Raw genomic sequence first — 23,926 nt, 5'->3', positions numbered from 1 at the left:
TTACTTCTAGTCAAAATTACATTTTCTTTAAATTTGTTAGAAGCTTTCTAATATGATGTGTTGTAAGTGATGTTACAGCTGTATTCTTACAGTAAAATTTTCTTATTTACATTTAAAATGTCCAGTGTCTAATCACTACTGAAAAGTGGAAATAGAGACTGAAGATGCACAAGATGAAATTTGTGCATGCTGTAGACTCTACTGACAGACTCCAGAGAAACCTTGCTCTTTGATTCTCGTTACTGCCAGTGCTAACACTGCTAACAGCAGACTACTCTGCACTTTCTTGAGCCTCACAGGTTTTCATTATTTGGCTGAGCTACGGAGCTGTTAAGCAGCTGTCCTGTGTCTACAGTCTGCCCTGCAGACTACTGAGCTGCCCAGCAAAAGTGTCATTTCACAGCTCAGATTTCTTGTGGAAATGTGCAAAGTTTTTTTACACAGAAACTCAGCACATAAATGGCAGTCTGTCTTAAAGGCCAGAGAGGGGAAGGAGGCAGTGCCACCCTGAATGTCACATCTTCTCCAGATGCTCAGCCCTAGAGCACAAACCCCAGCTGATTAAGGCAGCTGCTGTTGAGAGTTTCTGCCTCTCTTATACTTGAAGCATTTGTCTGAAATGCAAAACCAGCCTGGTTCAGCAGGAGGAAGGCAGACCTGGCTCAGTCACTTTCCATGAGCTCTTTCTTTCCCTAACCAACCTCTACAACAAAAACGGCCTGGAGTTTTGGAGCTCAGGAAAATGCACTTCCTCAGCTCACACCAAGGTCTTTGCAGATACTGAAGGTAACTGGGGAGAACATTTTCCAAACCCTGACCAGAAACATGCCAGTTTCTAGTAAGTTTAAATTGTAGTTTATTACATTCCTGGTGGTGAATTTGAATAATGTCTGTTTCATCACATCTATAATCATGTCATCAGTGCAATTCCATTGTTACTACAGAAAATATCTGCCCTGCTCCCAAAAGGCTTGGGGTGCCAGGGATCTGAGGAAGAGGCTGCTGAGAAGTGGGGAACAATTAACTGCTCCCAGCTGCTGCCTGGCTGAGCCCTCAAGTCCTGCAGCAAGCACAGGGCATCAGCACAGAGTCTGAGGGCACCCTCCTGATACACCCCTCACCAGCCTTCCAGAAGCAATCTGCAACAAGACCTGCTCCCACTCAGTGTCTCTCCTCTTCCTCCAGTTCCCTGGGGTCCCCTCCCACCTCCATCCTCCTGGTCTAGCAAATTGGAAAAGATCTCAGTGAATCTGAAACCTTCCATACCCCTGTGAGTTTCCCAGCCCACTGACAACTCAGCTGTGTCCTAACACACTCCCCTCTTGAAATCACCTCATATCACTGAATTATCAGGTTCAATCACCTCAATGCAGAAGAGATGAAGATACATTTGGTTTTAAACACATTTCCAAATATCAAGGCTCTATCAGCACCCGTACTCAGAGAGCCCAAAGGTTATTTACTAGAAGCTAGGATTATTTGTGAAATCTGGTCCAAAAATATGTGCTTTTGACGGGACATTACAACCTTTGTGACATACGCAAAGCTTCTCCCTCTTGTGCTGACACCAGAAAAATAGTACCATAGCCAATACTGTATCACCTCAGCTCCTGCCCAAGATCAGAATTCAGTACTGCCACTCATTCCCAAACTGTTACTCAAATGAGGACTGCAGGATTGCTCTTGACCAGTCCGTGAGGTCAGGCTGCCTGTCCTGCAGGCAGCGAGCACTAGAAGCCCACTGCTACCATTTGAGTGCAAACCTTTCTCAAGCTACAGATGCAGCTCACGCTCTAATGGAACTGCATCATTCTGGCACCTTCCTAAGAGGTTTCAAACCAGCTTGTTCCGAGCCCGAGCTCTGGGAAAATACCTCAGCTACCAACAAAAATAGCAGCAAGGGTGTCCAAGCACCCAGCTCTCCCAGGGCAAAAGGAAAGCACCCTGTCAGCCCCTGCTACATTAAACGTACAGCAGGGAGAACAGCACCACTAACACAGCAAGTAAATCAATCTCCTGATGCAGAATACACAAATCTACTCCAGAAAAGTTTAATGTGAGTTCCTGGAACATCATATTCTGAAAAACACACAGTACAAGAAAAAAAAAAAAAGGCAAACAGAATTCCCCAGTCTTTAAAACAATCAGAGATCAAAGCTCCATCTACTAACAAGGCTGCACACCAGACCAGCTACCGTAAGCAGCAGTATCAGTCTAAGCACCAGGAGGCTTCCCCCCCTCCCAGAAATGGGCTGGAGTGAGCAGCACCCAGACCAGAAGCCTGGTCTTGCAAAGCCCAAGGTAACTACTGAGACTCTCTGAAAGGGAAAGGAAAAGGGCAGGACCCCAAACTGCAGCGAGCTGCCCAGCATCCCTGCTGGGGGATGAACCAGAAAGGCTGATCCCAGTGCTCCAGCTCTACGACAGCACATGTCTGGGGAGGAGCAGTACCCTCTGGAAGACAGAGCCCTACACCAAAACAGGTTTGGACACACCAATTGTATGGCAACACCTATTCCTGCAAGAAACACTGGGGTCAAAGGGAAAAAGGCGCAGCAGCCTTACAATAGCCTGTCAGAGAACCAGCAAGTGATCAGAGACACAAATCATACTACTAGCTGGGATCAAGAACAAGAAACAGATCTCGGGTGAAGACGTCAGCCTGGTACAGACCCCATCCCAGTGATGTCTGTGGTACCCTCTGTCTCCCATTCAGTCTTTGGGTTAAGAATCTTAGGATAATCAGGACTAGGGCCTCTGGTAGTCTCTTCCCCCTCAAAACCCACACACACCTTCAGTCAGAGATCAGTCTGCTCAGGGTCTTGTCCAGATCCACTCCAGCACATCCAGAATGAACAGCACACAGACCACAGGCATACTATTGATGCACCTGGGCCAGAGAGCAACTGCCTCTGAGGAAAGAGACAGGTGCCTTCCCTCTACCTGCCAGTCCTGTATGACAGCACTCAGTCTCATCATTTGGTATCACCCCCGGGCAAAAGTGCAATGATCCATGACTGCTACACTCCTTTAAGTTCTGCAGGGTTGCTATAAAGCAGTTATTTCTGGTGGGACTACACACCAGAAGCAGCCAAGCCTCCTGGATGTGCAGCCCAATTTGACTGTAAAGTGTAACTGGCTATGTGAGCTGACAGAAACACTGGAGGAGCACTGACTCAATGGAAAACACAGAGCATCCTACAGAGAACAAACTGTGAACTCAGAGGAGGGCCTATGCTGAGGAACAACCACCTGATGTCAACTGGAGAATATACCAAAACATTTAAAGCCTGCTGGGAAGTAAAGCCTTTACTGACACGAACTCCATGGACTCCCCAACAACCTAAATATGACCTGCAAGTCTACAGCTCCAGATGCCCAGCGAAAAACTGAAACACACAGCAGAGTGGTGGGAAGGGAAAAGAGTTTTCCTTCTACTTGCCACTTGCCTCCCGAGAGAGAAGGCACTCCCCTATGGCATGTAATGGGCTCCAGGCTAGGTGAACCTGTCCCCACACAGCCCTAACAGCATGCACACAGGAAGGCTGAAACACTCTCCAAAACCATCAGGATCAACAGGCTTCCTCCTGTGACCCCAGCAGGAGCACAGAGCACCTCAAAGGCTGGTCAGGTACTTCATGGAGCTGACAGTAACCAGGCCTGCAGCCCCTGCAGCGTGTTCCCTCCCATCACAGCCCCCATTGTGGCGAGGAACACAGGCCCGAACCCCACAGGTCAGGTAGATGGAAGGGCTGACTCTGGACATCCAGGATGGCGGCAGGGAGCCAGGCACACCGGGCCCAGCCCCAGGCAGGCAGGCAGAGAGCAGGCAGGGCAGGAGCACAGTGGTTTATTGGCAACACAAGCAGAGGCGGCGGTGGCGGCGGAGGCAGGCCCCGAGCAGGGCAGCGGTGCTCCGGTGGGGCAGGAACCGGGGCCACCCAGGCCTATGTCAGCGTCTCACCCTTGGTGACCTGCGGGAAGAGGAAACGACTCAGCCAAGGCTGGTTCAGAGACCGAACAGACCCCCCCCCGCACCGCCGCATACCCGGGCCTCGATGTACTCGATCCTGCGCTCCAGCGCCGTCAGCTTCTCGTTCAGCGTGGCCAGCCGGGACCGGCACGACATGTCTGTGGGGAGGCGGCAGTGAGACACCGCGAGCGGGCGCCCGGCCCGGAGACACCCTCACCCCGCCGTCGCCCCCCCGCGCTCACCGAAGGAGTTGAGGAAGTCCGCGATCTTCTTGATGGAGCTGGTGATCACCTCAATGTACTCGCGGTTAGCCCAGTCCTGGTGGATCTCCCGCTGCACGGGGTCCTCCTGCACCGACATGGCCGCCCCGCCGCCACAGCCGCCGCGCCTGCGCACCGCAACCCCCGCCCCGCGCCTGCGTGCCTCCGGCCCCGCCCGCGCCGTCAAGGCGCCGCCGGGGAGCCCGGACGCTCCGCTCTGGCCCCGTCGTCGTCGCTGGGGTCCGTGGTGCTCCCGCTCAGCTCCTGTGGGGAACAACGCCGTAAGACGCACACTCACGCCCCGCCGCCTCTGCGGTGTAACGAGTTACAACCGAGTCGCCCGAGCGGCGGTACCTCAGCAGGACTTTCTGCAGAGTCCTCCTCATCGGAGCCCCTCTCTCCAGAAGCTTGAGACAGGATTTCTTCTCCCTAAGGTGAATGCAGAAAACCGGTACTGAGCTTATGCAAGGCAGACAAAGCATGCCAGGGTGGAAGAAAGCAGCATTTTGTTACCATCTTAATAAAAGCTTTGAGTAAAAAGCAAGCTTTAGAATCATAGAATGGTTTGGGTTAGAAGGGATCTTAACGATAATCTAGTTATGGGAGACACCTTCCACTAGACCAGGTTGCTTAAAGCCTAATCCAACCTGGCCTTGAACACTGCCAGGGATGGAGCAACCACAGCTTTTCTGGGCAACCTGTGCCAGTGCCTCAGAACCCTCACAGAACTCTTCACAGAACTTTTTTCCTCAATATCTAATCTCAGTCTCCCTCCATCAGGTTAAAGCCATTCCTCCTTGTCCTGTCCCTACAAGCCCTTGTAAAAAGTCCTTCTCCAGATTTCTTGTCGCCCCTTTTTAGGCACTGGGAGCTGTTCTAAGGTTTCCCTGAAGCCTTCTTTTCTCCAGGGTGAACCAACCCAGCTCTCAGCCTGTCTCCAGAGCAGAGCTGCTCCAGCCCTTGGAGCATCTTCATGGCCCAGATTTGTTTCGACTGTCCTGCTTCTACAGTGAAAGATGAATAAACCAGCCAGAACTGGCTTCTGTTAAATCCACACCCCAGACCACGTGAAGAGGTGTTCAAGTGACCTGTAGCCCTGTATCTTTTCCCTTCTTTGCATGCAGTCCTTGTTACCAAGCAGAGGAAGTACCCCCACCCCTTCACCACAAACAATAAAACCTGACTGCTTCAGTGCAAGAGCTGGGCTGCAAGGAAGGCCCCAGAGACACAGATCCTCCATCCTGGAATAAAACACTTCCTCCTGTAGCACTAGACAAGACTGTAACACAGTCACACTGAATTTGGGCGTTTAGCCCTACCCACACACAAGGGCACAGTTGTATGGGCAAGATGAGCACTGTCCTGTCCCAAGTTTTAATTGCCCCAGGCAGGACAGTGATTCTCACCTGAAGATCCCGATTTTTAAGGACACCCATCCAAAATGCCTCCTGGCAGTGGTTGAATGCCAGCATTGCCTTCACTCGGTACACAAATTGTTCCAGAGACTTCTTCAACAAAGGCACGTGGTTGGTCAGTCCAATGTCTTGGTGAATCTACGTATGAACAGTAAAACATGGCTGTGATTGATTCTTGCCTAAGTATTCTGGCTATTTAAAAACCCACTGGTTATATAGGTGAGAGGGATGGGATGGGATCCCCACAAAGCTCACCCAGATCATGTCATTTCTTGGCCAAATTCTTGTATAGCTTTTGTTAAGCAATAAAACTCAGATAAGCATTTTTCTAGCAATAGGCAACCACACCATTCCAGTCCAAAGCAAAAAGCAATAGTACAAGTGGCCAAACTCCAAAACTACCCACTAGGAAGGGAGATAGCCACAAGCTGCAAGTTAATGCTGCAGGGAGTTTCATGTCAGGATACTGCCTAATTAATTCCCAAGCACAGAGAAGAAAGAATGAAAAAGGTGTTGAATAAATCACTGCAATGATAATCTTTTATTGCTCAGTGCCTGATGCAATTCCTTTACACTAGCTACATGGAATGTGTGTATGCTATAAACTCCAAAGGGAGCTTGTCCAGACCAAACAAGCACTAGCTTTTAGAGAACTAGGACAGGAGAGAACACATGGAGTTGCTGTAAGCAAAGCCCAGCTGAGGAAGGGCAGCTATGCCAGGTATTGTATGAGATGTAGCTCTCTGTGCGCACCTCTTTTGCTAGGCTTTGATCTGCAGTACACTATAGTCATTGCTAACAAGAAAACCTGCCAAGAACCATAAACAATTATTATGTGCGTAAGTATTTTCCTCTTTCATAAGCATACTTTGTAACCTTTTTTCAAATCACGGAAAACCTCACTAATGACACAATCAACGATCACAGTGCTCCCTTGGTCTTGGAACCTGCCCAATTGATTGCAGGCAGTTTGGAGACCACGGCGTTTGCAAAAATCTGTCTCCAGAAACTGTCCTTATGCCCAGCATTAGACACAGAAACAGGAGAGGCTCGATGTGAGAGGATAAATGACAAATACTTAGGAAATTATAAACAAAGCCCATTCCTGTTCTCTGGTGTGTGATGCTCTGAGCAGTCCTATCGAGGGAGAGCAGCAAACCCTAGGTAGCACTGCATGGTACCTCAGTGAGCAAGTGAAATCAAGACTGGTTTAACAAATGTTGGTGTCAACTCCTCTTCAAACAGGTTTGGAGCATTCATTGTATACATTTATTTGCCTAGATTCAGCTGCTGCCTCCTCATTCTTGCAAAAATGATTTGGCACAGAGACCTAATCAGATTGCAACAGATAAAAGGGCAGTGGTAAAACACAGGTGTTCACTAATTGCAGTTACATGCTAACAGGGACCATGGGCCATGGCACTTGAAAATGCTGGTCAAACGTGAAAGACAAGACATCAATCACAAGCTACAGTGATATTATCCTGTTTACAAGGTGAACTGTGACTTTAAAGCAGGCATGAGGATTTCACTGCAAACATGAGAAGGGCTTTTTAACATCTCCAGCATTTGTGCCAGATTCCGATTCTCCCCTATGCTGATAGCTGCAATGGCATATTCTGATCCCCAGCTAGGCTTTTATACTCCTGAAGCTATCTCTGGACTAAATGGGTAGCAGATCTAGCTTGGAGAACCATGCTAATAGCTGACTTTCTCCCTTCAACAAATTTGGCAGAGCCCCTTCTCGGACATGTGTTCTTCAACGTCTTAGGAGTCTAACAGGAACAAAGGAGCACAGATGAAGTTCTCACTAACTGCCTTTCCCATGTGATTCTCTTTCATGACAAGCACTGGCTCTCCACACTGTAAACAGGGTGCTAGTCCTCTCCTTCCTTACTGCCTCAAACCTTCTACAGAGACTGTCAGACTGCACATTCCAACGTTCCTCCTCTTTGTCCTCTTTCCTAGTATCAATGTAACAAGGCCAGAAAGGCACCTCAAGGGGATTTTGAGTCTTTCCCTTATTCACCTCCTGTAGCCGATTCTTCTGATCCTCAAGACTGTTGATCTTTGCCAAAGCTTCTCTCCCATATTATCAATTTGGCATCTAGACTTCATGCAAGGTCTCTAATATCTTGGCTTGTGTCCTCAGAAACACTGTCTTACAGAGGCCAATGCCCAAAGATGTCAAGAGCTCTGCCCTAAAAAAGTATGCTAACCTGACCAGACATCCAGGTCAGCTACTTCCAGACCAAATACGTAACTTAGGGCCATTAAGCCAATGCTATTGCTCCTCCTCTCAAGAGTTTTTGCTTGTATAGATACTGCTGGAAGCTTGCAAGTAGAACCAACCTATGCCTCGGATGGGAAATAAATCATTCTTAGGACAGGAGTTTGTCCTGCAATTCAAACTTACCTTGGAATTCAATCTTACCTTGGAATGGCCACACATGTGATGAAGTTGTCTGGTACTCAGCTGCAAGGTTTTCAGCAAACTCTGCACATCATCCTGCAATAAATAAGTAGACCAGCACATCATTCTACCAAAGTATTTTTCTGTAAGGGAAAACAATAGTGAGACAGTGTTCCCACAGTCCCAGCAATCCTTCCAAAGGGTTATGCGATAGAGATGATGCACGTATTCAGGAAACATCAGACAAACAGGATTAAGCCATAGGAGCCTTTCACTGTGCATCTAAGCAGCTGGTAATAAAAGTATGACCTCATGTCATAAGGCCAAGCACTTTGAACTGAAGTTGTGAAGGCTAAGCCAAAGACTGAGTCTCACTGGCTAGGCTGCCTCACAACAAAGGAGGGGGAGTAAGTGAACTGTTCTTGCCATGTAGTACAGCAAGGCTGGCCTCTCCATCTGCACCCATGCATATTGTCCTGCTCAAAGCTCCAGGAATTATTGCAAATGCACCAATGTCACTGTCCATCTGCACCACAAGCCCTCACCAACCTGACCACTCAAATGAGCTTCCTATTCTGTGACTGACACCTTTGTGGTAACTGATTTCGAAGGAGACAGAGATTGAAAGGGCTTCTTTTGCCAACAGTGAAGCCATCCAATGAGAAGAGGGTTGACAAGTTGGGAAACAGTGATCTGTTTGGTGAGAGAGCACTGGCTGTGCAAGTAAACAGGGCACAGCACAGCTGGGAGACATTTGATGTGTTTGTCATGAGGTGTCTGTCATAAGTGTCACATGTTGGTATGTTAGCATGACAAGACAGGACTCTTCATCTAGCAAGAATCAGTCCTGCTTCCCAGCTGGCTCCAAGACAGCTGTCTCCAAAAGGCTTACCCTGTGCTTTTTAAAGCTGTAGTCCAGGAGAGGCATGGCAAGCTTCAGAAATGCTTCTACAAAGAGACGGCCATACTAGAAAAGAAGGATAAATACATCAGAAGGGTAGTTCAAGTTCCTGTTCAAAGAACCATCACAAAGTCAGGTAAGATAACGACACATTCTTTCAAGCTACCCCAGAGACTATTCTCGCTTAGTAAAAGACTATACTCGTGAAGACTGTACTGGAATATATAGGATCAGTAAAGTGTCCCACTTCAATCACTGCAAAAAGAGGTAAGAAGGACAAGATCTCATTGTTGTACACATCCCTGGCTGTATTCACCACAAAGTGGGAATAAAACTGAACTAGCTACAAAATGTTAAAATCCCTATACATACATATGAGTCAGAAAAGGGAGAGTTGCAGAGGGACACAGGATCTCTCCGGGCTCTGAGGGAGACCTGTCTGCTGTGATGTCTCCTCTCATTTGGACTGCCAGGGGGAAAGGAGAAGAGGGAAAGGGTCTGAAGTCAGGAATGCCAATCGCAGTAAGTTCACTCTGGTCGAGTCACATGGTGAGGATTAGTGGAAGACAGTTAAAGGTCTCTGCTTCTTTCAGACAATTCAGTAACCACCTCTACTCCACTGAAGGCAAGGATTCAAGAAAGCTGGTTCTTAAACTGCTCTCTTCAGTTATTTTGAATTCTTGCTTACCTTCAGGCAGACGCCAAGTACAGGCCTGCTGTCAAATACCTGCTTGGTCGAGAGGAAAAAAGAGCCAGATCAGTCCACAAGTCTGAAGGAAACAATGTAAGCACATCAGCCAATTTGTTACATATTCAAAACCCGCCTGGACACATTCCTATGTAACCTTATCTAGGTGTTCCTGCTCCGGCAGGGGGATTGGACTAGATGATCTTTTGAGGTCCCTTCCAATCTCTAACCTACTGTGATACTGTGATACTGTGATACTCTCACTACAGTATGAAATCTGTTCTAAGGCAATCTTTCCTCAAGTTTCAACAGGGACCACATAAGCATGTGAAATGCAGTGCCTGTCAGGTGGAAGTACTTGGCAGGATGGCTGTTTGGTGATCTTTGTGCTCATGAACCAGGGTACACTGAGCTTTGCTGGGAACATGAAGGTAGAACCAGAAAAACAACAACAATCTCACCTTGACCAAGTTAATGAGGATATGGAAATTTCGCACAGCGATGTTCCACCGCAGCAGCTTCTCCAGTTGCACCTAATGGGATGCAAGGGGACAAGAACCCAAGATGGTGTATTTCCTCTCACCTTCCTGGATGCTCTCTCAGCATTTTGCTGCTGTTATTGTTGAAGACAGAGGAACAAAGCTTCAACACAGGAGATCTATCACAGCAAAAACACTTAATGGCAATTCCAGCCTGATCAGTGCCCACATGGCTTAAAATGCTGAGAGTTAACACACCTCCTTGCTCTCAGAACAGCTCCTGGTTGCAAAATAACTTCATGCTCCCACATGAGTGTGCAGACCAACTGCACAGCTCAGCATTTTGCAGAGTACTACTTGCTTTCTGGTTATAGCTTCTACTGGATATACTAGATTTTGACATGGTACAAACCAGTGAAAAAGGATGCTACTTATATGTCACCCTGTATATCAGTTTTGGCTGATGAATGAAGCTGTCTGGCTGTATTTCCTAGGCAAAGTTCAGAAGATCCTTTCCGGTTTATATATCTTTATTGTACTGTACAGTTTAACTTAGGTCTTCTTCCCCTCAAAGAGTCCAGTGCATTTATTTTCCTACCTCACTTGAGTCTGATGGTTTCCCAGCTGGGATGCTTTTCACTGAACTCTCTAGCTGAGCCATCATTACTCTGAAGAAAATCAGGAATGTCTGCCTGTGGAGACAGTGAGAGCAAAATTAAAAGCCAGCTCTGAGCACCAAGACAGGCTTCTTGTCCCCAGAACAATGTGGAAAACTTGAAGGTTACTCAGCTGGGCATTCTTTTCAATAGGAAATTGCAGGACTTTTCAATAGGAAATTGACTGTAGGACTCATAAGCATGTCCAGCTCAACTCCATTGCTCAGGCAGATGGAGAATCCTGGGAAGTCACTATCACTTCTCCAGTATGAACCACAGACACCTCTCACTCTGTAGCTCTGGGGGTGCACAGTGAAAGGTTTTCAGCTCTTCGCATAAGATGATTTTAACAGTTCCAAAGTGCAGGAATTTTGGCCATCCCTGGATAAACTGCATTTCCAAATTCTTATAGCAGGAACAGAAACACCCTGAGCTTGATTTTGCACACTGCATATCAGCCCAGGATTGCCTATAGGCACCCCAGGCCTCTAAGGCTGACTTTTCGAGTGCTTTATACCACCACAGTAGCACAGAAAGAGGCAGCGTACCTGACAACAAATAGCAGCCCATTCTCCAGTTAAAATGGCTCACAAATAATAAACTCAGCACTGTGTGAATGTACAAAGACATTCCACCTTAACATAAAGTTAACCATGTACTAACTTGTTGCATGCTGCCAAAAAATGTTTAAAAAAGCCTAGATTAGCCCACAGCAGTATTAACATGAAACCATAACAGACCCAAAATTAAGAAAACTAAATACTAAAAAGCAGAAATTGCCATTATTTCTCATGCAATTCAAAGTTTCTACTGATATAGTTACCTGGTTAGAGTAGGGTAAGTAGAAGAACATCCATCTTTGGCAGAGCTGATCAGTTCAGGGACACCAACACTGGAGATTTCTTCTATAACTTTCAGGATGTTATCTGTGTGCTCCAGGTAGACACTAAATCCAAACCCAGCTTAGTTAATCAGTAAATATTACACAGAATAACACAGCAAGTTCTTAAACACTGCCCTATTCACAACACATGGCCTAAAACTCATTCTTATGCCAAAGGCAATCATATGTACGAAATCCAAAGCAATACTTAGAACTGTCACAAGTAATGTCATTGAAAGCTACCAAACATGTTTCTATAGCCAATGGCTAATGGAATTCTTCCTATCACTCACTGTCTGTCAATGCAATGTAGGCCAAACTGTGCAAGTGTGAGGGTTATGACTGAGAGGGGTCATTCCTCTGTAGCAACAGGAATTATCAGAAAATGAGTGTCTCAGCACTGAGGCAATGGCTTGAGCCTTACCAGAGCAGAGTATGCAGTGCACTGTTGAACTGGCTGCCCTTCTCTCGATCTCCACTAGGTCTCACCCATGACTGGCAAAGGAACTGCTTTGCTAGTGAAGCTGTAAAAGATAGAGGGATAACTTACTGAAGAAAGAATCCAAGACCGTTTCTTTCTTCCCTATAAAGGCAGTGTGTCCAAATGGCTTTTTGAAAGGTTGCAGTACCGCTACTCCTCAATACGCCTGAACTTTGGTAAGTCAGAATGCATTTCCCATAAAAAGCAGTAAGAAAGCAAGGACACGTACCATAACAAAATATACGCACATCCAGTGTGTTCTGGTCTGGAATAGCTGTTCACATGAGATCCATGAGCCATCTCTGGACATTTCTTCCTGACAAGCTTATATTAAACCTTATTTGTTTGGTAGCTCCTACAGTGTGCCAACCCTTTCATTTTAATTAGGCAATATGCAATCCTTAGGCCATCAGTTTCTAGAAATGGAATTCCAATAACAAGTGGCTTGACTTTTTGGCCACAGTGCTGTAACAATAAACGTGAATAGCCAAGTTTAAAGTTTACAGATTCCTTAATTCAAAACTGCTAAGAAACCTGTTTCTCTCTTGCAGAAATGTTTCAAACCAGGAAATTATTAGTTAAAATTGGCTATTCCCTGCCATAAGCAGTGGGCAGTTCTAATGTGGGACTTTTAAAAACAGTAAAATAATCTCAAAGTAGGGAAGTCACAATTCCGAGTGACTATGGGGTTCTGAGGACAAATTCTAGAGATGTCTCAGTATGACAAGCATGGCTGAGAGAGCTGACTGTCCAGAGTCTTTATTTCAGTGTGTGACAAAGTGGAGACCCAATATTTTTCTTGTATATTCCCTGCAAGCATGTCTTATCTGTTTGAATGCTGTTCCTCTTACATAACAGGTCCTAACTCATGAGAAGAGCTCTCAACTGGAAATGTTTGTTGCACGGAGTTAAGAGCATGTAGGTTTTCCTCTCTCTGCTCTGAAGTAACAGCTGTATTTGAGTTTATTTCCATAATTTTTAGAAATGAGCTGTCATAGACATCTGTACTTACACTAGGAAGCTACATCGAATTAAGTTGATGATCACCTCCATAATCAGTGATTAAACTCATACCAAAATTGAACAGCAGGCTTGTTCTTAGAACTCTAAAAAGCTGTGAAGTTTTGGTTTTCAAAAACACCAGCTAAGAGACTGAGGCAAAGCAAAACAAATACCAAAGAAGATCCAATATATTTACTGCTATTCCTTTCCTAACAGCTAGGACTGTTCACCCAGCAAGATTACTAGGACACCATGGGAAATCTCTCCCTCAAAAGATGCCCTCCAGAGAGAGAACCCAAGATTTACAGGCAAAAACAGCATGAAAATGGATGTCAGATTAGAGGTGCTTCACACATTACCAATTTTCTCTTTCTTCCAGGCAGCCATTGGTTTCTCAGTGATGGCGATCAGGAGCTGAGTGAGGATGAATGCGCAGTGGAAGTTGGGAACACTCTGCTGGAAATTCAGCAGGTAGTGAAAACTCTCACTGGAGATGACAGGAAAGGTAAAAGGTAAAACTAATGTAGACAATCTCCCAGAAACATACATAAAAAGGAAGTATTAGACCACCTCGGATATGAGGTCTCCCTAGCCCACTATCTTGTCTCTGGCAGTGTTCTCCTGAAGAAGTGGTAGTCAACCACTAGTAGATAAAAATTCAGCCACTGAGAAATTTCTCTCAAGCCCCAATCACATTAAGTCCAGCAACATCTTTATATATTGCTTTTGCTTAGTGTTCCTGTAAGCATTTTAACTATCGAGAATATACTTATTCCTTCTGTGAATCCTACTAATCTCTTCATCTCAAATAGCATTCAAACATTGAGATCCATAGATTAATGCATATTTTATAATCCAGTAGCTTTTTTTCATTAGGTTTGACTGCACTGCATTCAATTACATACAAACCTCTGTTTGAAGCTAGCTAGCTCAATGCTAGCTCTATGAGAGGTCCCAAACATACATTTACCCATAATGCTCACACAAAACAGGGGAAACTGCTTGAAATTCATCCCTTTCAGAGCTTGGGAAATACTGACTCTACCTTATCAGATCCTCAAGAAGAAGAAATTCTGTCTCTCCTGGTTTTAGTCTGCCTGCAAGCACCTGGAGAGCTGACCTTAGCAAGTCAGTATTTTCAGACTGAGAAAAACCATTCCTGAGGGGGGGAAAAAAGAGATCCAGTTCATCATCAGACTAGAAGGAAGAGAGATATCAGATGCAAAAGCATCTCTGGGCATATTTTTGCAACACTAAAAATAAAGAAGCTGCATATGCAAGAAGAGCTCCGAAATATGAAAGTTATAAGGGGACACAAAAGAACGAAAACTGAATGGGAATGAAAAACCTTCTGCACACACAACAGAAACTTTTCAGTTCACAAAAAGCTTCTATGATGTTATCCTGGATTATATTAGCAGATGTAGAGATCAAACCCAGGTGCACCAGCACTACTGAGTTTTACACAAATGCAGCTAAAATGCAGCAGCAGCACATGGCTTTTAGTCAATGAAGTACAGATTCATCCTTTCCCATTGACAAAAGAAATTCTTTCATTGCTCAGGATTCAGGCAGTGACAGTTCAGCAAAGGATGAGGGAACCTGGTAAGAAATTCCAAGACCCCTAGGAAGAACAGGAGTTGCACAGCTAGGTCTGCCAGTATGCCACTCATGCTGGTCTTGATCCAAAAGCACACTGAATTCTATCCAGTTCAGTGCTTCATCACCTACAGTTTTAGTTCAGCTCAGGATCAGGCAGTGAAGCTTGACATAACCATAAAGTGCTTAAAAGTCTTCAGCCATCGCAGTGTGTTGTTCTGTAAGGCTGACAGGCCATTCACTGGGTACAAACACTTTAAAGATGATGAACAGGAGGAGGAAGCAATAAACGGACTTTGCTCATTTAGGTGACTATATACTTTTTTGTTTAAACTTACCAAGCAAATAGGGAGCAAAAAGTTAGTAACAGCTGTTGGTAACAAGAAGACATCAGCATGTGCTCCTGGATGTTCATTCCTGGTTCATCTTCCACACCCCGATTTTGTATAACTGCCTTTAATACAGAACAAATAATTCATTAAACACTAATCCAAGGAAAGATAATGGCACAAGAATCCATTTCCATAATTCCATGTTGTCCTGGGTTCAGCAGTAGCAGTCATTTTTTCTCCTTTTTAGTAGCTGCTGCAGTGCTGTGTTTTTCACTTTCGGCCTGGGAACAGCACTGATAACACCGATGTTTTTAGTTACTGATCAAATGTTTAGTCTGACCAAGGACTTTGTGAGTCTCATGCTCTGCCAGAGAGGAGGGGAAGCCGGGAGGAAGCACAGACAGGACACCTGACCCAAACTGACCAAAGAGGTATTCCATACCACAGCACGTCATGCCCGGGATGTAACTGGGAGTTACCCGGAAGGGCAAGATCACTGCTGGGTAGGGGCGAGGTATCGGCTGAAGGGTGGTATTGTATTCTCTTCCCTTGTTATTTCCTTTATCATTATTATTGGTGGTAGCAGTAGTGATTTGTGTTATGCCTTAGTTATTAAACTGTTCTTATCTCAACCCATGGGAGTTACATTCTTTCAATTCTCCTCCCCAACCCTCCGGGACCAAGGGGCAGAAAGTTGGGGGGTGGAATAGACTGCATGGTTCTGACTTATGGCCTGGGCTTAAACCACGACACATGCTTAAAAAAAATTGAAGAAAATTAAGCAGCTCTTTTTTCCCCACAAACAAAACTAAAAATACCTTTAGAAGTGACAACACTTGATAGTTTTTTGAGACAAAATTGCTGCCCACTCACCTGGAAGTAGTTGTGCATGTTCTCCATGTGATTGCACAGTGGCTTTAGTAGCTTGACTACACACATAGCAACTTCCTTGGGGGATCTCTGACACAGGTGGGAAAAGCCAATATCCTTGTAGCTTCTTTCCTGCAGCAAATAAAAAAAAAAATTAATTTCATCAGCCTTACTTGAGAATAACTTCACATCAAACTCTACCTCTAAGACTGCTTCTGAGCAGTGCAATTCCTGATGTCAATATCCTCTATGAGGAAGCATCACAGAGTAATAAAGTTGGTAGAAAGACAAGGAGAGAGAACACTGAATCTGATAAGATTCCATCAGGTTGCAGTGAATTTCTCATAGTTTAATGCAGTGGGCCACACATTTACTTTACTCCTGAAGGCATCTGCCAGGAATTCAAGGAGTCACTGCACTCAGGTGTTATTCTAAAGACTGCAGAAAAAGCAGAAGCATGGATGCAGTAGCTTCTGTTGGATACAGCAGCTATCTGGCCTGCCTAAGCTGAGCTGCCCCTTGAACAGTAGAGCCAGGGTCCCCAGGGAGGAGTAGGAAAAGGGTTGCTTGAGTTTTGAGGCTGAAAGGCTTTCTATCTGTTATATACCCCTTTCCTCAGACATGCAGAGAACCAGATGCTACAAACATTTCAGCAAGGGAAGTGGTACAGAAGTCTCTTTTGAAAGAGCAAGTGCTGCTCTGACACACAGCTGGACTCAGACTGCCAGTTAACTGAAAATTATTCTGAAAACCTTTTCTCTTGGGAAAGACCTGGAGGAGGCCACTGATGTGGCTCTGCCTCTGCCCTACACCCATTGGCTGCTGCAGTACTTGCCTTCAGAAAGGGCACTCTCCTTGTGGAGCTTGGGGTCAGCACATGCTCCAGCTTCCAACACAGGTCATCCAGAAGGAAGCTAAGTTCAGCAGGCCCCATCTGCACAACTTCACAAAACTGCAATTACGAGAACAGTCAATCCCAGGACCCAGATGTAATTGTAGTGCCTTAAAGCTCAAGTTCACCCTCTCCATTTCCAGTTATGACTTCTGAATTAGTTAACCTCAGCCAGGGACCTATTTGATAGATGCCATGGTTTTATGTCTCCCCCATTGCAGGTATGGAGCATCAGTTCTGGTAACTTGAAGTGTGAAGCAAGCCTGGTGCTCTGAACACAGCTGAGGCAACATCAGTAACAGAGAACTGATTTACATACATTGACACTGAAAATTAGCTCCTAAAGATAAAAAGAGGTTTAAGTCCAAAGAATCACAAAATTCACCAGTTGAATAACAGTCAAGAAGTAATTTGAAATAATGGCACAGAGACTTGTCAGTCTTCGACTGGCCTGTGACCTGCATGCACAGACACAGCTGTCCTTGGAACAGGCCAGGCTGTACTCCAGCCTGCCACGGCCTTTTCACATCTTATAAATCTCACTGTAGCCTAACACAATCAGACTCCAGATGGACTCAGCCTGCCTACAAAGCGAGTAACGAAAATAAGCACTTCTGTTTTCCACAGCAATGTAGTTTTATATAAGATGATAAACAGGACCCTGCTCACTGAGGGCACATCCATGACACCGGTCCTAAACTTGTGCTGCATTTCTGCTCTGTTTGTGCCTTGAGACACTCGGCTTTTTGCAACACAGGCTTTACTTCAATACAATAGGGTTTTTTTAATAGGCAAGCTTCCTCTTAGCAGTGTTCAATATTAAGGCCCCTTTCTTTACATTAGGTCTATACATGTTAATGGAACAGAAAGGGCAGGACCTCTGAGAGAGGCAGTTACATAAAGCCCTAGCAGTACAGTTTTACTCTGTTCCATTTACCTCTGTATGCATCTCTGTGTTCAAAACAGACTTTGTCAGCAGCCCGCAGTGGAGCACAGTGAACACCTCAAGGTCTAACTCTCGGAAGTACAGGCGATAGTTCTGCAGCTTTGCCAGAGGATTTTCTGTCTCTCTCTCAGTTGCAATCTGAAAAGTAAATGGCAAAACTAAAATTGCAACCTGCAAGACTATAAGACTTTCTAGCTCCAATAAAGCTATTTCTTTTACAAGGATTTCAACATTTTGTGGCAGGCTGAAGAAAAGACTAAGAAGAATTCACAATAGCCAGTAGAGAGACAAGCACTAGAATCAGAAGCATTTTAATTTTGAATTGTACAAGTCATTAAAAATTTCCTAGGGAAAATACTTAGGAAACTGGAATAACCTTTGCCATCTCCTTTCTGTGGACCTGTGGCCATTGTGAAACCCATTCTGGACTTGCACCTTAAGCACCCATAAGCACCACAAGGGGCAGGTGTCAGAAAGCAGAACTGAACCCCTTAACTGAGATTAACTTTTGAAATTAACAACCTCTCCCTCAGAGCTCTTGTTTATACTTGTATGTCATCTTCCCTAGTCTGTCTTTCTTGCAAGTTCTCAGGGGTAGACACATACCTTCTCCAGCTCAGAGAGCTCAGTGTCAGGCTGGTTTCCCTCAGAACTGTCATCTCCTTGAGAACGATCTGCAGAGCTGGCTTTGCTGCCATCAGTACTTTTTTTCTTTCCTTAAAGAGAAAAGCAACTTCAGAAACAAAGGCTACACTGTGCTCAACACCAGACAGCACCTGAAGCCAGGGAAAAGGCACCAGGTTTATTTTAATCAGCTCTAAGAATGCATGGCTCATGCACAGGTTATGTGTCATCCATAGGCACGATCACAGTCCAAAAGAGAGTCAAATGCATTTGGGGCTCTCACACAATCAGCTTCTCTTTTATAAAATCACAGTAAGAAATTAAAGCAAGTCTATCTGTTCTTGCTGTGGTTTAAACATTACTAAGTGACTGCAAAAATGAGTGGGACATCATCTTAAAAAACATCTGAACCCAAATTTAATGTTTCTTCCTCAGACACGTTATTGAGAAAGGAAGAAAATCTGGATAAAGAAAGTAAGACACAGCTACAGAAGGGACTTGCAGGGATACCAAGCCAACAGCTTGAGCTGTCCTAATGGCTCAGCATTAGTCCTGCCCTTCCATTCACATCTTTATTCTGTTCCTAGGCACACACACCTGACACTTGCCTTGCACTTACTCAGGAAGCCTGATCACTGGTTAAGCAGTCAACTTGTTAAGATAGCAAAAAACTAACCCAGCAAAAAAGTAAACAAACACTTTTAAATTTCCTTTACCAGTCTTTTTTCTTACTGGACCAGCAGCATTAGTGGATGATACAGCCTCCAGGGCTTCAGAATCAAAAATAGCTGGTGGTGGGACATATCCAGGGGTTGCTGAAAGAGCCAAAATATAGAAATTTGCTCCTGAATGACAAAATACGGGCAAACTCTAGAGGAGGTACTATATGTTTCATCATTGTGGTGAATGTCCATCTGCTTTTATGTTTAGGTGCATTTAGCTCAAAACTGCACTGGAATTACAGCACTTCGCATTCCTCCGGCAAGGGAGGAAAACAAGTGCTCAGATGCTGAAGGACATCTGTCCATGTTAGTGAAGCCTGAAGGGCTGTTCTAGCACATCTGAGCCCTTTCTGTGCTGGCCTTGCAGTGCTCTCTGAGCTGCAGAAGGGTGTTGTGGCTGCACATTTCAGATGAAGTTGGTCTGCTGGTTTACAAACACAGCTCTTAATGGATAGCTTGTGTAAGGGTATGTGGAAGATGATAGTGTATTCGTCATTACATTTATCTAATCAAAGAAATTTTCAGTGTCAAAGGTGATAATAGTGATGGGGGAAGCCATAAACAAGGACAGACACAAACCTGGTAGACAAGAGATAATGGAAACAATGCCAAAGACCAAAAGTCTCCAGCAGTTTGTAACTGATGTGCCATTAAGAAACTCCAGGCATGGCTTTAGTTGGACACCTGGACTACAAAGTCCAGGTGATAAAATGGGAGGAAACAGAGGAACTTGACGATTTGAGATATTCTGATGGAGAGGGAAGGATAGAACTATGCAAATAAATGCAGGAGTGTGCAGGAAAGTGGGACGGGGAAGAACTAAGAGGGGAATAGGCAGAAACAGTGTCAAAGGGACTGGCCATCAGTAAAGCACTGCTGGTCAGTAGAACTGACCAGTGTGCTCATCTGGCTGAACCCCGTGCCTGAGCAGCCTGTGCAGGCCCAGAATGTACAAAGGTTTCCTACTCACCTGCCAAGCATTTCCCAAGCACATTCTGCAGCTCTGTGATGTTCTGTAATCGAGTCAAAACTTTCCCCTTCATCTCAGCATCCTGTTGCTGGCAGAAGGCATTTACAACCTAAAGATAGAAACCAAACTCACTGACATAGGGAGATTTGTATCCACTTTTTCTTTCCTGAATAATATTCTCAAGTCCTGAATAAGCACACAACACAGCACAAGTAGCCTGTGTGACCAGATCCAGACTGCATGAACAAAGCTCTTCAGAAGCCCATGAGAACATGGACATAATTGGTGCAATCTACAAAAAGCAACAGAACAACTACAGCTCAAATATTAACTGAAGAAGAGGAATTAGCAGGCAACACATTGTTTGCTTCTGTGCTGCTTGTGGCTTTGGAGAGCCCCTGGCACTTTCCAGGTCTTCCAGGAAAGAGGCAATCCCAAGAGAAGAGCAGGAACAGGGAGGACTGGGGATGCAGAATTGCACCAACTCTAACAGAACTCATGTTATCAGAATCCCAGCAGGGAGCATTCCCACTGACCACCAATGTTAGCAAATACATGGGCAAATCTGCTTAAAGGCATCACATTTCACCCTTCTGTAAACTCACAGAGGTAAAGAAAAAAGCACAAAATCACAAACTTGGAAAAGCCACAGTCATCACAAACTGTGTACAAACTGCAGCTGAGAGGCAGATGAAAAACTCACATCAGCAAGGCAGTTCTTAGAGCCCCTGACCAATGAAGCAGAGCTGCTGGTAGCAGCAGGATAAAGGATAAACGATAATGAAAAGAAAACACAGAGAGATCATCAGGACTTTGCTGGAGAAGGTTTTCAAGAGGCAAGACTTTTCTTCAACAAGAATTGTACCCCTGAAGCCCAAGATTAGTGTTTACAAGCGCTACTCCTTAGTGCCACTCCAGCAGCTGAAGACAAGGCTCTACTCACCTCACGAAACCAGTTGAGAGCATAGAACAGGAGCGAGCACAGAAATTCCCGTTCCTGCTTAGACAGAGAGTCCAGCTTCCCTTCAACCTCCAGGTTTGTCAGGTACAGGGGGCAACCTCAGACAGAGCAGAAAGAGAACATGTTGGACTATGTTTGCTACCCACCCTTTGGTCTTTGTGTGGACAGTTTCTTACCAAAGCCTGTATCAATTCCAGTGGTTATCTGGAGAAAGCCTCATCAGCCCCTCTCAACAAAGCAATTGTCTCCCCTGCCTCCCTTCCACTTTGTGGACAACAGAGCATCCCACCCCTTCACAAACTGCACAATTCTTCCTACAACTGCAGGAAGTCTTTGCAGATCTAGGACAGGCACAAGTCAGCAGCCAGACTCCACAAAAGATCTATTTCCCATACCTAACAGGGCATCGATCTCCTCCAGGCTTCCACTGTTTTGCTCTGCAGTGTAGAACCTCAGCAGTCGGAAACAGGGTGACAGACATAGTGGTGACACTACCCTTGGGGGGAAAGAAAAAATACATGGAGCAGGTCCTATGTTTTATATATCTCCAGAATGTCCACCACTTTCTCATTATATCTTATGTCCTCCCTGTGCTACTTTGCATACACCTTCTACTCTGCTTCTTGCCAGTCCCAGCAAAACAGAGCAGGTATGCACCATTATGGTTAAAATAATAATACAAAAATAAAAGCTGGATCACCAGTTTTCTGGAAAAGCAGATACAGGCAGAAAACCAGCTGTAATGAATAAAAATGGGGTCAGAATTAGTGCTGGTAGAAATCAAATTTGAATAAGTCAGGATTAACTATACAAAATTGTGTGAAGCACAGCTGTGAGCAGTGAAGAAACATCCCTGAATGTTTTCTAGCACGCCACTGCTCACATTCTGAGTGAGGAAACTAACATTTTTCCATAGATGCATGTAAAGAGCTACCTGTTCTTTTATTTTAAAGTGATCCTTTTGTAACCAGAACTAAAATACCAACAAGATCTTACAACAATAAAATTACATAGGATATGAAGGTGCTAGTTAAAAAAAACCAAACAAATTCACAACTTATTTTTCACTTTGATGCCCTACTGTTTAACTACACTTTTCTTATTTTTTTTTTTTTTTACATAATCCTGTTCCATTTTCCAAAGACAGAGCCCTTATTTTTCACTCATATTTCACTTGTGGCTGCGTGTGTGTGGTTTTGCTCTGGAGCACAGTCTATGTTGTCCAAGTACAGCTGAAAGTGAGAAAAACAGTGTACTGTTGATACACACTAAGTCCTTAGTGACTCTATTTGAGAATCATTGCTGAAAACATGAATTTTGCCACCTCACAGTTGCCTATCCATCTCAATCTGGCATTCAGTATCACCATAACACCAGAAGAAAGAGCTACTCTTCTCATATACATATCTCATTTACCCAAGATCACCTAAACAGCCTGAGCCAGGACAGACTGTCATTTCCCAATCATCTTTCGCCTCTAGGCCTATCTAAACACATCGAACAGCAAGAGAAGGAAAAGAACACTGAGAACTGTTAAATTCTCTGCCCAGTGAAGCAGTGAAGTGCACCAAATGAAAACAATTCCTTTACCTCTGCAGTCATGCCATAGTTTAATGTCAAAGTACCTTCTACTGTGGCTGCTCATTCCACCAGTGACCCTTCCAACATTACTCTGTGACACCAATGGTAGGAGGTTAATGGCAATTGCTCCCTGAGTTTCATCTTCATCCAGATTATACAAGGACTTCACTGGGAATAAGAACGAACTGCAAGGAAAGACAGACAAGCTCTTGTTAACAAACTCAGTTCTCAGTGATAGAAGCATTACAAATGCTTAGCCTGTGATGAGCATACCCATCCACTGTGGGGCTGAGATCCACCACAAAGTCACTGGGAAAGTCCTCCACCAAACTCTTCCCAAACTTGTCCTATAAAGAAAGGGAAAAAAATCTGCTCACCAAAGGGGCTCTGTGAAGAAAGCTTCAACAGCAGCAGCAGCAGAAAGCACAGAAGGTAAGGCCAAATAAAAGTATCCTGGAGCAGTCACAGCAATGAAGCCAACTGCTTGCAAGGAGAGCAAAGGGCTGCCTTTAGAGACAAAGCCAGGAAACATTGCTAAGCATGCAAAACCAGTTTCTCCCCTGTTCTTTGGGTATGGGCTTGTCTACAAGTTCCCCAGTGATGCAGAGACAGAGCAGCTGGCTAGAAAAGGAAAGCACACATGGGAAGTTCTGGGTCCTAACAGCAGATCACCAGAATGAAATGGCTGGAAAATGCTCGCAAGATTTTATTTCACACAATGTGTCCCATATACTTCATGTGTTAGAAACAAGGGAGATGTAAAGTAAAAGGTTTGACAGAGTATGGACAGACAATGAAAAGACCAAAAAAGCCTGAACAAAAATTGTAAGAAGAACCTTAGCTTGCTCTGCATTTCAGTCTTGCAAGGAAGAAGGAGAAATGGCTTGTACCCTCCTGCCAAGTACAGACCACATACAGAGTCCCCAGGGAGAAGAAAGAGCTGTTCAGTGGCCTTCACAAACCTCCTCCTATTACCACAAATACCACTTATTTTTTTATTACCATAAATGACTGTGGCTTTTCCAAGTCCTTAGCCATCAGATAGCCTTAATAGCCTGACCAGAAGCCAATCTCAATAGTAAGTTTAAAGTTCTTTCAGATTCTACTTTTATCTATGAATCTTTAAAACAGGCTTTTAAAATGTCATTTAATTTCCTTTAAAAGGTTTCCCTATTGTCATTTAAAAGTCAACATAAAGGAAGTTGTTGAAGCACAATGAAGAATCTGCCACAACTGAGAAATGCTGACAGCTCAAAGAGGACTTTTTATCTGATCAGT

At 44.7% G+C, this 23,926-nt stretch overlaps 2 protein-coding genes across 5 annotated transcripts in view; both read right to left on the bottom strand.

Moving 5' to 3' along the window:
- Positions 1-797: 797 nt before the first annotated feature.
- BRK1 (BRICK1 subunit of SCAR/WAVE actin nucleating complex) lies at positions 798-4,403 on the bottom strand. Its single transcript, XM_080625396.1, has 3 exons — positions 4,216-4,403; positions 4,049-4,131; positions 798-3,974 (listed from the first exon to the last, which is right to left on the bottom strand). The coding sequence occupies exons 1-3, from the start codon at positions 4,331-4,333 to the stop codon at positions 3,948-3,950; spliced, it is 228 nt and encodes a 75-aa protein (XP_080481522.1). The 5' UTR covers positions 4,334-4,403; the 3' UTR covers positions 798-3,947.
- Positions 4,366-23,926, bottom strand: part of FANCD2 (FA complementation group D2) — a 39,562-nt gene continuing 20,001 nt past the window's right edge. For 3 of the 4 annotated variants that reach the window (XM_080625388.1, XM_080625391.1, XM_080625390.1), the window contains 23 exons: positions 22,922-22,995; positions 22,693-22,833; positions 21,463-21,563; positions 21,050-21,165; positions 20,107-20,215; positions 19,131-19,229; positions 18,397-18,506; positions 17,782-17,928; positions 16,788-16,904; positions 15,956-16,084; positions 15,089-15,204; positions 14,197-14,310; positions 13,511-13,638; positions 12,093-12,192; positions 11,609-11,731; positions 10,728-10,821; positions 10,112-10,183; positions 9,651-9,689; positions 8,954-9,028; positions 8,083-8,157; positions 5,640-5,786; positions 4,588-4,662; positions 4,366-4,497 (listed from right to left, as the gene is read on the bottom strand). In XM_080625388.1, coding sequence (XP_080481514.1) covers positions 4,417-4,497; positions 4,588-4,662; positions 5,640-5,786; positions 8,083-8,157; positions 8,954-9,028; positions 9,651-9,689; positions 10,112-10,183; positions 10,728-10,821; positions 11,609-11,731; positions 12,093-12,192; positions 13,511-13,638; positions 14,197-14,310; positions 15,089-15,204; positions 15,956-16,084; positions 16,788-16,904; positions 17,782-17,928; positions 18,397-18,506; positions 19,131-19,229; positions 20,107-20,215; positions 21,050-21,165; positions 21,463-21,563; positions 22,693-22,833; positions 22,922-22,995 — 2,382 coding nt within the window. In that variant the 3' untranslated portion in view covers positions 4,366-4,416. The remainder of the gene's footprint in view (positions 4,498-4,587; positions 4,663-5,639; positions 5,787-8,082; positions 8,158-8,953; positions 9,029-9,650; positions 9,690-10,111; positions 10,184-10,727; positions 10,822-11,608; positions 11,732-12,092; positions 12,193-13,510; positions 13,639-14,196; positions 14,311-15,088; positions 15,205-15,955; positions 16,085-16,787; positions 16,905-17,781; positions 17,929-18,396; positions 18,507-19,130; positions 19,230-20,106; positions 20,216-21,049; positions 21,166-21,462; positions 21,564-22,692; positions 22,834-22,921; positions 22,996-23,926) is intronic. The other variant, XM_080625389.1, reaches the window with a different exon arrangement.

This window comes from Psittacula echo (genome assembly GCF_963264785.1).
Source record: "Psittacula echo genome assembly, chromosome: 9".
Classification (NCBI taxonomy): domain Eukaryota; kingdom Metazoa; phylum Chordata; class Aves; order Psittaciformes; family Psittacidae; genus Psittacula; species Psittacula echo.
Note: the sequence above shows the minus strand (reverse complement) of the source record. Positions and strands in the feature narration are given on the sequence as shown.

Coding starts and splice junctions, on each gene's coding strand:
- BRK1 (XM_080625396.1), bottom strand. CDS start 4,333: ATGTCGGTGCAGGAGGACCCCGTGCAGCGGGAGATCCACCAGGACTGG. Junction 4,132..4,215: donor GGACTTCCTCAACTCCTTCG/GTGAGCGCGGGG, acceptor GCCTCCCCACAG/ACATGTCGTGCCGGTCCCGG. Junction 3,975..4,048: donor TCGAGTACATCGAGGCCCGG/GTATGCGGCGGT, acceptor CTCTTCCCGCAG/GTCACCAAGGGTGAGACGCT.